Consider the following 13,046-nt stretch of genomic DNA (forward strand, 5'->3'; position numbering starts at 1 on the left):
GTACCCCTTAACATTACAATGATTGTTATGTAAGCTAGACAAATGTTCTGGAGTATGGTTCAGAGGAGTGAAATTAACTGTTTTTAACTGCATCATAAATCGGTTATACAAAAGCACTTGAAAATATTTGTCTGCTTGTCTCTTTTTTTATTTGCCACAGATTAGATAACATTTTCTTTGAAAAGTTTTAAGAAAGATGTTGTTGCAGATGAATTGAACAATATTTTGGTGAAATACATAAAGTTTTGCATGCATTCTTCCATAACCATGTGTAATATACATTGTGCTTTGTTATAACACAACTTGAAAGTTGTTGAAAAAGGCAAGTGAAAGCATTTAATGAAGCAGTGGGCTGGAATATGCTATTAAAACAGATCCTTGCATGCACTCAGCTGGTACAGAAGTACTGTAAAGAAACTAGAGAAGGCACATTCCACAAATACAGTACACTTTGCTTTCCCACCACTACAAATCCTCTGTGTATTGTGAGAACTACAAGATCCATTTGACAAACTAATATCTAACATAAAATTAACCTAACATAAAAAATAGATGGTTTAAACCACCATAAATGGCCTGCCCCACCTCAGGGGTCTTTAATATTTTCTACTATATCCAGAAATGTCCGGAAGTAACTTTGACAACACAAATTGTAGTGGTGCCTGTATTCTTCAAGCTCAATCATTTAACCCCGTTACCCATTCTGGAGTAGGTTATTTATTGGTAAATAAAAAATAAAAAAAAGTAATTGTATGGATTTTGTCTGTTTTATTTCGTCACCTATTTATGTGTATTGCTATAAAATAATAAATCCACACATTTCAGGTTTCTACACTGTATTTAGACATTTTCTTAGTTATTTAACAGGGGTTTTTTTGCAAAAGTTGCAAACCTCACAGAAAATGGGTAGAAAACAAAACAGCTCAAAATATTTGAATATTGAATAGTTTTTTGTTGTTTCTTTTTTTTGCAAATTTCAGGCTGTATTTTGTACCCTATTTGTGGAACAAGCAATAAACAGTTTAGACTATAACTGTGGCTTAGAAACTGGTTGAGTTTGGATGATATGCTTCTCAATTGGAAACATTCAAGATGGTTCTAATGCTGCAAGATAGAAAAAAATGAATAGTACTTTATTATTACAGTATTAAACCTGAGAAACAAAACTAAAACACCAGAAAAGTGATAGTAAGAATTGGATTGAGACATTTACCATTTTCCAGTCTTCATGAGGTTGATGGCATCATTGACCTGCTCCAAACTCATGTTGTGGGTTATAAACTCATCAAGCTTTATTTTGCCAGACATGTAGTCCTGAACCAGCCCTGGAACACTGTCCTTGCTCTTAAAACCTTAATCACACAAAAATAAATGAATGTATTGATAGGCATATACTGTACTCAAGTTTCTTCTCCAAGAGCATTAAAAGGATAACTGAAAGCTTGCTTACCTCCAAATAGAGAACCTTTCCAGGTTTTCCCAGATATGAGCTGAATCGGCCGTGCAGAAAAATCTGACACATCAGTCCATCCAACCAAAACACTCACACCCCAACCTTTAACACATGACTCCAGTGCACTCCTCTGTAAAAACATCATCAATTCATGAATAAATAGATAACAAGTACTGAAAACTTCATATAAATGCACCCAAACTCTAAAATTGCAAATACTGATGATCCATGTTATCCCAGCATGCTTTGAGAAAGAGCATCTTACGTGCTTCAAAAGCTATTTAATTAGAGACCTTGAAATAGTGCAGAATCTTGAATATTTATAAAAATGAAATTTGATTTTGATCCCAGATTTTACCATTACTGCTGTGTTGCCCACACACTCAAGTGAGAAGTCCACTCCTCCATTGGTCATTTCTCCCAGTACTTCACTGACAGGTTTATTGTATGATTTTGGATTCACAAAATCAGTGGCACCGAAAACCTTTGCCATTTCAAACTTCTGTTCATTGATATCAACAGCAAAGATCCGAGAAGCTCCAGCATTTTTACAACCCATGACAGCAGCGAGACCTACTGCACCCAGCCCAAAAACTGCACACACAGAACCTGGAGTAACCTTTACACACAAAAACAAACCAGTTACCTTTGTACCATACTGTTGCCCCAAAAAGTATTTAGAAACTTAAAAATAACCCTTAAAGGGATAGTTCTTCCAAAAATAAAAATGATCTCATTAATTACTCACCCTCATGCCATCCCAGATGTGTATGACTTTTTTCTTCTGCTGAAACCAAAGATTTTTAAAAATATATTTCAGTTCTGTAGGTCCATACAACAATGCAAGTCAACAGGGTTCAAAATTGTTTAACTCAAAAAAGCACATAAATGCAGCACAAAAGTAATCCATATGACTCCATGTCTTCATAAATGATATGATATATTTAACCACTGGAGCCTAATGGATTCGTTTTTTGTTGCCTTGAACTGCTTTTTGGAGCTTCAAACTTCCGGTCACCATTCACTTACATTGTATGGACCAACAAAGCTGAGATCTTTTAAAAATCTTTGTTTGAGGGTGAGTAAATGATAAGATCATTTTCCTTTTTGGTTGAACTAACCCTTTAAAAATGTATGGATGTCATGGCATTATAAAACAAAATATCATATCAAATGGCCTCAGCAACCTTTCTCAGAACTAATTTCACATTTCCTTGTCAATTTTGCTATTACTTTTAAACCACTGATCCCATGGTTATTTTAGTGGATGTAAGAATTCAGTTCCCCTCAAATTTGTACATTTGCACTAGCAGATGTGCAGTAGTTCATCACGTTTAATATGAACATGTTCAACTAATGTTTGACAAACTTAAAGTGTCCAAATACTTATGTCTTAATTAAAAAATTTAAAACTCCTTTTGATTTTTAAAGGATTTGTTTGGCAAAGGGTGCTTGTTGGTTTGATATTTTGTTATGTAATGCAAAGACATTCATAAAACTGTTCTGTAAGTTTCCAAATACTTTATGGGGTCACTGTATATTCAAAGTATTCACAAAATTACTACAAAGCATGCCTGTGTACACTATGGTTAGTATACAGAGCTATACACGCACCCCTGCTGTGTTGATAGCAGCTCCATAGCCAGTAGCGATGCCACATCCAAGCAGGCACACGCGGTCGAGTGGGGCGTCATCCCGAATCTTTGCTACAGCAATCTGATTTATGACAGTGTAGTCAGAGAAGGTACTTGTACCCATGAACTGCAGGATGGGCCGACCACGGCAAGTAAAACGTGAGGTGGGATCAGACATCACATCATAATACTTACTTGACCTGTCAGGCAAACAGACTTTGAAAGCTTACAAAAAGCAGGAGGATGACATTTGAGAACATTTTATGTATTACTTTTGATGTATTGTATGTTTGCGATTCTTACCAGCTGCTGTCACAAAGGTTCGTTTTTGGACATTTACAGAACTTGCACTCTCCACACTGAGAGAGGAAGAGTGGAATCACCTTATCACCTATTCATCACAACACAGAGGTACAGATGTTTTAAGCCACGCTTAGCAATGCATCTACAAGTGGAAATAACCAAAGTCCCTTTCAAGGCAAGTCTGTCCACACGGCGGCCATCTTGGGAACGCTCCCGGGCAGCCATTTCTATGTATTCAAGCGGCATAAAAGTGCAGCTCCTATCTTCTTGAATTGGAAAAGAACGAACTCTCCAAAACAGTTGGTCAAGATGACGATTAAAGAACATATTTTAAATAAGCAGTAAAGTCTGACAATAATGGTATCATTAAGTGTGCTTCCATAGCTCAGATCATGTAAAAAGTAAAAAAGAACACTTTAAGTCAGGCTGCTCCAGCTAATGTGCATGGGCGTTCTCGAGTTGATTGACATGCAGTGTCTGTATCTAAAAGGTGATCACCACTTTTACAGTTAAGGCTGGACTTCCTTATCTACATCTACCATATAGAGCACAACAGTGCCCACCCACTTTTTCAGCCATGGGGTTCCGGAAGTATTTTCCTCATTCATTTCTGCCATAGAGTTTTAATTAAATCATTCATAAAAGAGTTGTGAGACATGAACCAAACCAACCAGCTCCGAGGTGAATCACAACATCACAAACTTTGTTTTAAGGCAAAAAAGTGTTTGAAAATCGGACAAAGACAAGGGTACAAGACTGTGTACTTACCACCTTTCATGTGGGCAAAGACTACAATCCCATGAAGCATTGTGAATGATGTAATTGAATACAAAACAATGGGAATATATAAAACTATTGATTTTAGGCTGTTGTTTATAAGTATAGAAACAATATATTTGAAGTTTATTGCTTAATATCCCGATATGTACAAATATAAGTAAGGGAGACCGACTCTATTACGTCATTCACAGTGTGTCGTGGGAGCGTGCGGTCGCTCCGAGGCACATTTTGCAAGTTTCATTCATTCTCTGATTGGTGGAATGTTCTCTGCTGTACTATGGGTAATGTAGTTGTTTACTATGAATTCTGCAATGAAACATGATTTTAAAACAATGAAGTTGAAATATGCAGATGGATGGCTTCAACAGAAGCATATACCATCGATGAACAACCTCGGAGCTCATGGTATGTTTGTCTTTAAAGATTGTTATGTTATCGCTGAAAATCAATTAATCTATGGGATAAATGAATGGGATGTTTTACTTCCGGAACCAGACTGTTGCGCTCTATTGGGTGTTCCAATTTCTCCCATTTGTTTTAATACAAATGCTCCATCTCCGGCTATATAGTCTCAGGAGTACTAAAACTCAAAGTAGAGACGCTACTAAATTAACTAGCCAGAGGTGGGTAGAGTAGCCAAAAACTGACTCAAAAGTACAATTACTTAAAAAAAATAGTTACACAGGTAGAAGTAAAAGTACTAACATTAATAATTACTTGAGTAAGAGTAAGAAAGTATCGAATTAAAAGAGTAACTCATTATTTTCACAAATGACATAATGGACATTATCTACCCTATATTCCATTACATAATACACATTTAACATGTATTACAGAATTATTATTATTATTATTATTACTAATGGGAATTCTGTCATCATTCATCATGATGTTCCATGTTGTTCCAAACCCATATGACTTTGGGTGAATCGATAAATGAGTTCGTTTCCACATTACATGATATTAAAGCTTGTTTAACAAACACCTGCAGAAACCGGTGTATAAAACATTATAATCTCTTTTGATAATCGTACACCTGTAGCACAAATGCTAGCGCTGCAGCATTGTTTATCAGTTGGGTTGCTAGGAGACATCTCTAATGAGAATCAAACCCCTGCTAAGCGAACGGGAGTGTTGCAGTTCCGAATATCATGGAATGGAATGCATTTAAGGTAGGAATATCCCACATCCAATTTGAATGGAACGCAGCATAACTTCCTTGGTAGATTCATATGAAAAATAATGATTTTTTAACGTCTGTTCGAGAGATGTTCATTTTACAAAGCAGTCATGCTACAGTTAAAATTAGGCTTGCTTAAGGGTTAAGTGTCATTTCGAGTTCTGGCTTTCGTGTGTGGACGTGTTTATTAATGTCAATTGGTATTATTAGTTAGCTGCAAATTAATGTATAATGTCCAAAGGCATAGGGGGTCTTATTCATTGTGAAACTGTGTTTTCTTAATGGCATGAATCACACTGAAGGCCTAGAATTTAAATGCACGGCCCGCCGCTGGTTTCTCATCCACACCGATCACATTGCCTCTAAAGATATAGATTTAACCACTGAAGTCTTATGGATTACTTTTATGCTGACTTTAAAATGTTGGCACCTATTCACTTGCATTGTATGGACCAAAAGAACTGAGATATTCTTCTAAAAATCTTCATTCAAGTTCAGCAGATGAAAGAGTCATACACATCTGTCATGAGGGTGAGTAAATCATGAGAGAATTAAAATATTTGGGTGAACTATCCCTCTAAGGGCTCTTGTCAGATCTGGATGAATTTGTCAATAAGAAGAGAGTTTTGGAAACATTTCAATACTGGTCACAGAACACACGCTGTGTCTGAAACTGCCCCGCTATCCACTATGTGAGCCACTCATTCCCTAATTTTGTTCACTCATTCTTACCCACAATGCACTCTAATTTCGAGTGTATGAAGTAAAAGTAATTTTTTTTTTATTTAGAAATTTACTTGAGTGAGAGTAAATAGTACCCACTTTTAAACCTACTCTAAAATATATATTTTTTTTTCAAAAAGTAAATGTAATTGAGTAAATGAAGCGCATTACTACCCACCTCTGTAACTAGGCTATATTTTTCAGTAGTGTTGCAGTTGCTCAGCTATTTTCACAAGAGTGTAGCGTTTCCATGAACAAATTACATTTTCCATCGAATGGAGGATTGTCACAAAATGCTTCATTGTAACAGAATCAGTGTTGGGTAAGTTACTCTAAAAAAATGTGTATGTGCATGAATTACTAACTACTAATTACATCTTCTACAGTGTAATTAGATTACTTTACTAATTACTCTGTCTGAAAAGTAATTGCATTACTTATCACTAATTACTTTCTAAAACCCTAATCAACCTCGTCCAGATGAAAAATACAAGGATAGACATGAAACTGTTCTTTTAGTTAATTGGCCAAAGAATTTAAAGGGGGCAGCGTTAAATTAGAAAACATATATTTTAACATTAGATGTTACATTTCGATTTAAATTCACGATTGTTTTATATAGAATTGTTCTAGAGTCTATACAGAATTTAACGCAATTACATCAGAAGTAACTGTAAATAAATCACTGAAAATTAAGAGTAATCCCATCATTTACTTTTTTTAGTGAAAAATAATTTAATTACATTAATTAATTACTTAGTAATGTATTATACCCAACACTGGTCAAAATGCATCTATGGAGTGGAGAAATCAAACAAGCTCACCTAAATTGTCCTCATGCACTGCTGGGCAGTCCAAATCATTTGAGTGAATTGGTGTTTAGAAAAGTTCATGTAAATGAACCAACTAAAACAAACGACTCAGTTATAGGCTATTTAGAGTTGGAAACTCCAGTTCACTGTAGTAAGTCAGTTCGTTTGGATGGATCATGTAAATGAACTAGTTTACCTGAATGATTCACTAATTCACTTAAGCTGTCAAGTCAATTGTATTTTTTATAGCGCCTTTCACAACACACATCGTTTCAAAGCAGCTTAACAGAAGATCAGGCATTAACAGATAAACATGTAATGTCTATAATGTCGATGAATCATCATTGTGTAATTAGATAAAATACGATTGTGAATCGTGTTTATATATAAATAATTAAATAATAATTGTATTTATAATCCCAGTGAGCAAGCCGAAGGTGACTGAGGCAAGGAACTGCATAAGATGTTGATTAATGGAGAAAAATAACCTTGGGAGAAGCCAGACTCACTGTGGGGGCCAGTTCCCCTCTGGCTAACCCCATTATGAATATAATGTAAATATTACTTATGTATAGTTAAAGTCATGGTTTAAAATGATTAAACTAAGTAAGTGTTAAGGGTCAGTGTTTAAACATCGATTTTGTTTGAACTGTAAGATTAATGACCAATGTCTTTGAAGTCCATCCTGGATAACTGCAGAAAAGCTGTGCATTGTCTACTTTTTTTAAGTTAAATATTTTGTTAATTGTTGCTGTTTATCACTCTATTTCAAATCAGTTTGATAAAATAGTGTTTTCTAGTTTTATTTTTTTATATTTGGTATAAATGCATGTTTAATTGGATATTAAACATGCATTTATACCAAATATAAAAAAATCAGAACAACAAAATATTTAAAAAACATTTTCTTCTTTAAATAGGTTCAATGTAGTTAGCTACTTTTTGTTAGTAACTTACATTAAAAGTGTAGAATATAAAATGAACAAGAACAACAATTTCCCCAGCATGATTTAAAGGGAAATGTAATAAAAAATTAAATTTCTCTCATGATTTACTCACACTCATGTGTTTGATTTTCTTTCTTCTGCTGAACATAACAGAAGCTCTGTAGGTCCTTACAATACAAGTGAATGGTGGCCAGAACTTTCAAGCTCCAAAAAGCACATAAATGCAATATAGTAATCCAATATTTATTTGCTATAAATTACACTTTCAATTTCTTTTTCAAAATTTTAAAGAATGTGAAAGTGGCGATTTATAGCCAAAAAAAAAAGGACATAAAAATGTATCCGTTTCTCATCTACACCTATAATATCATCTCTGAAGGCATGGATTAAACCACTGGATTTTTAGAAGCTTCGACGTTCTGGTCACTATTCACTTGCATTGTAAGGACCAACAGAGCTGTTACATTCTTCTAAAATCTTTGTTTGTGTTCTGCAGAATAAAGAATGTCAAACATCTTGAGGCATGAGTAAATGATGAGTGAATTTCATTTTTGGTTGAACTGTTCCTTTAAAGATGTTCTAAAGAGCATCTTGTGTGCTTCAGTGGAAGAAAGGAAATCTGACCTGAAGTTACAGTAATTAACATGGTCAGTGTCACCTTTGCTTATTTAATTTGTAACCTAAATAAGGCAGAAGCTTACATATTTCTTATGTATTTTCTGTCATAATGTTTCTTTGTTTTTATATTTAAAAATACAAAAATTATCTGTTTGTTTTCATATTTAAATTAGATTTTGAATCCAATTATTCCAGTATCATCTCAGATATTTGGACCCCACAGTCTGTGGTATTAATTTGTGACCTGGTTTGAAACCAGTGACTCCAGGTCCCACACTCTCCACCACTCCAGCCCCCTCATGGCCCAGCACAGTGGGGAAGCCCCGCGTCTGCTGCCCCTCAAACAGGTGGTACAGGTCGGTGTGACACACGCCTGTAGCCACAATCTATGGGACAGGGAAAATCCTTGTTAACCAATAAATAGTTAACAGTATCATATGCTTTAATAACTGGTTTGAAAATCAGTGGCTTGGGTATGTCACAGCTTTTGCAGAACATTTAAATACCTTAATTCGTATTTCTCCTTCCTCTGGTGGTGCCACTTCAATTTCCTCCATCACCAGGGGAGCATTTGGCTCCCAGGCAACAGCAGCCCGACATTTAATCACCTTAAGCACACACAAAATGTTGGCTCAGCGTGTTTTTGGACTATAGATGTTTATGCAACTGCTGAACTTGAGTGGTTGCAAGTTCTCTGCTCTCTATCTGCTCTTGGAGCTTGTCCAGCTGTCAGGTTTTTGCCAATGGAAACATGAAACATCTGTTTTCAGAGTCACAGCTATGTGGTATTTCACAATCGAAGATAACTATTAACCAGAACACTTTTTTGTGGTTTAAGCGAGGTTAAATAATTTCCATTGCACTAAATAATTTGAAGAAAAATTAAAAAAAAAATGTACAAATATTTTATTATTATTAAATATAATTATTGTTAGGCTATATACAAAATAAAAGATCGAACTCTATCCTTCAATCTTTTTATTATGCATTATTATTAGTAAAGCCCTGCAGCAAGTCAATTCAACATTATTGTGTAACCAGATTTTGCTTATGGCAGCAATAAATGATGGTTTAAAGCATTCAAAACAGTACAGTTCCTATCATAATTGTTATTCAATTGATTTGACTGAATCAGAATGAAACATTTCTGTCTTTGAATTGTAAATTTGTACCCTGGTGATCAATAGGTCAACTGGAAATGAGATGAAGTAACATTAAAAATGCATTAACTGCTCTGCAGAACAAATGAAAAAGAGACCAAATGAAAAGTTTACAAACCTTCCCTACAGTGGCCATATCCCAACGTGGTTGTATTGCTGTGTTGAATGCAAAGAGAGGAAGAGATTCTTTGGTGCTCGTTTTTATACTCAATCCACCCCTCCCACACTCTATGGCAAAGGCCAATATGTTTATTTTACTTATAATCTATTGGATTTAGTTAAGACTGAATCTGACTTCAATAATAATTTGATTTGACTCCAATTTCATATAGTTGTTTTATCGATGTCTATTGTAATGAATTTGACACAGTTTAAGAGCGATTTTAAAACCCTCTGAAGTCGAAGAATCATCTGAAGAAGAGCGTGACTCAGTTGCATTTTGAAGAACGACTTGATCCAGCGGTGGATATACAGTCATTTCTGATGAGTAAATAATTTATTCATATTTGTATTTGTTAACATTTTGTAGTAACATGTTGTAACTAACATGTTAATACGAAAAACAAAACTGTTAATAATATATATTCATTTACATTAAAATAGTATGTAATTACATTAAAAAATGTATTTCATTAAAATGTTTAAGGTCAGGCTGTAAATGAAAAACAAACATGACCTCATACCCTCAAATAACAAATGGATTTTGATTAAATTCTCATTGAAAATAAAATCATACAAAGTAGGATTATTGATTATGAAAACCGAGGAAGAGCATTTAGATCCGCTTAAGTCTGTATCTTTGACAATATCAACCCACTTAAGAATACAATGACAAACTAATGTTGAACTGTCTTTTTACAAAAAATAAATGTGTCCTAAAACTGAAAAAAGAGCATTATGTCTGTTTTTCCTTTTTATTTATTATCCTCCCATTTAATGAGGGGACACTTAACCTTTTCTTGTACTGCACACATGAATTATAACACAGGAGAAATATACTTTTGCAGATAATAAATGATCATAAGAAAGGGTGAACAAACTGATTTGATGATGTTTCGGATTATATGGCTTTTGTAATTACTTGTTACGTCTTTTACTTCCTCTAGATAGTCAAGTTTGATCATCTTTTCGGTGCTCCGCTAAGGCCTGCAAGGAGCCCCGGCAGGGCCGATCCGAGGATCTCCTAAACCGTCCAATCCATAGTAGCGACAGGCGGTGTGTACAAAGGGCAGGGACTTAATCAACGCAAGCTTATGACCAGCACTTACTGGGAATTCCTCGTTGATAGGAAATTACCCATGCCTCTTGGCGCAGGGTAGACACACGCTGATCCACCCATTGTGGCGCGTGTGCAGCCCCGGACATCTAAGGGCATCACAGACCTGTTATTGCGCCATCTCGCGTGGCTGAACGCCACTTGTCCCTCTAAGAAGTTGGACACCGACCGCACTATTTAGCATGCCGGAGGCCCGTTCGTTATCAGAATTAACCAGACAAATCGCTCCACCAACTAAGATCGGCCATGTACCACCACCCACAGAATCAAGAAAGAGCTATCACTCTGTTAATCCTTTCCAATCCTTTCGGAATGACACACATCTGTATGCAGAACTAAACCAAAAAAAACACTGTCAGTATTCTGAATTTTGTCATCTAACTGCCTGTTTGTATTGATAATAAAGAAAGCACTGGGAAGCATAAAATCAGCATTATATTTAACCAACAATTGTGTTGTGCTGAAGGAACTTGGGGGAGGAGTGGTGAAATTCCATGTTCCTGGTGAAAATAACATAAAGCATTAAAGGAGTTAATACTGGTGTACCTGTGTCTTTGGGAGATGATGTACTAAATCACAGATAATGAGTGAAATAGTAGCAGATGTAAGACAACTATCATCAAATATAAATGGGGAAAAAGAAGCAAGCACTACAGGGATGATACCGATTAATAGTAAGACTCTGCAAGAACGTGTCAAAATAGGATATGTGAGCTACCCAGTACGTCCTTTTATAAAAACCTGCACTGAGGTGTTTTAAATGCCAGGTTGTGTTGCAGAAGTGTGCAAAGGAAGAAAGATGCTGTAAATGTGGTGGAGATCATGAGCATGGTCTGTGTGAAGGTGTTGGGCCAAGTGTTGTATTTGTGGTGGGCCTCATAGTGCAGTCTTTCTAGGGTGCAGGGCCAAAAAACAAGCAATGGAATGAAATATAAATCAGTACACAATTTATTGTATGCCCAAGCAGTGAGCCAAATTCAGGGTGAGCAAGGACACAGCATGGAAAATAGATTAACCCAAGCTAACACACAGGAAGAGTCTGGGAAGGGAATGAGTAGTCACAAGTGTAATATTGTTGCAGATATGCTTGTGGTCAGTAAAGTTAACTTTATTGCTGAAGATATAAACTGCTCAACTTAAACAAACAAAAGTTAAGAAAAATGAAAGATCATAATTTTTGCAGCCGCCTGCCACTTGGGTATAACAGAATATCAGCTGAGAAAATTCAGGCACTTCTAGGGCCAGCTGAGGGTGCCGTACCTTCTCGCTTCTATCACTAGATAGGCAGAGAAGTAAACAAATTATATAACATTTACAGTATTACAGTGGAATGCTCAAAGTTTGATTGCAAAAGGTGAAGAATAAAAAAAAATGGTACATAAGTTAACAACTGTCCCAGATATTATATGTACTCAATATGCTTGGGTTGAGCAGCAATTAAACTTTGTTATTTCTGGGAATACATTGTAAGGAAGGATAGGTTAGAAAAAAGTGGTGGAGGTTGTGCAACTTCTGTGAGGGATGCTGTGGCATATAGAAAGATAAATATAGAAACACAGAGTGAGTGTGTTATAGTGAAGATGTGGGCATCAGCTGGGAGTGTGAGAATAGTGATTTTTTTTTTAATGATCTATGTGCTCAGTTATCTACAGAAAAGTTAAATACAATTTTGGGAAATGTTGAGGATACTGTGATGTGGTGTGGGGATTTTAACACAAATAATGTTATATGGTGAGTTCAGTCACAGACAGAAATGTAATAGATATGGAAGAATTTATGGAAGAGCATTTATTGGTTCATTTAAATTATGGAAGAAGAACCATATTTAACATTAGAGATTCAAGTCTTGTCTAGATCTCACAATAGTATCAGGAACAAAAGCATTAAAATTTCAATTGGAAGTATTACATCATTCAACAATAGGGAGTGATCATTTCCCTATAGTTTGCTCAGTAGGAGTGGAAATGCAAAGGAAAACGTCAACAACACAGTTAAGATGGATATTCCACAAAACAGATTTGGGAAGATTTAATGAAATATGCAAGGAGGAACTATTGCATTTTACTATTGATGAAGATATTGACAGCTGTGCAGACAAACTAAGTTAAATTGGAATTGGTGCAGCAGAAGAGTCCATTACCAAATCTGAATATAATGGGA

At 35.5% G+C, this 13,046-nt stretch overlaps 1 protein-coding gene across 1 annotated transcript; it reads right to left on the reverse strand.

Annotated features, from left to right (window-relative positions):
- Positions 1 to 126: 126 nt before the first annotated feature.
- Positions 127 to 9,806, reverse strand: LOC127660483 (alcohol dehydrogenase 1-like). Its single transcript, XM_052150750.1, has 9 exons — positions 9,729 to 9,806; positions 8,957 to 9,058; positions 8,695 to 8,836; positions 3,391 to 3,478; positions 3,068 to 3,287; positions 1,812 to 2,072; positions 1,451 to 1,583; positions 1,214 to 1,352; positions 127 to 1,104 (listed from the first exon to the last, which is right to left on the reverse strand). The coding sequence occupies exons 1-9, from the start codon at positions 9,744 to 9,746 to the stop codon at positions 1,074 to 1,076; spliced, it is 1,134 nt and encodes a 377-aa protein (XP_052006710.1). The 5' UTR covers positions 9,747 to 9,806; the 3' UTR covers positions 127 to 1,073.
- Positions 9,807 to 13,046: the final 3,240 nt, after the last annotated feature.

Source organism: Xyrauchen texanus, chromosome 20, assembly GCF_025860055.1.
Source record: "Xyrauchen texanus isolate HMW12.3.18 chromosome 20, RBS_HiC_50CHRs, whole genome shotgun sequence".
In the NCBI taxonomy this organism is placed as follows: Eukaryota; Metazoa; Chordata; class Actinopteri; order Cypriniformes; family Catostomidae; genus Xyrauchen; species Xyrauchen texanus.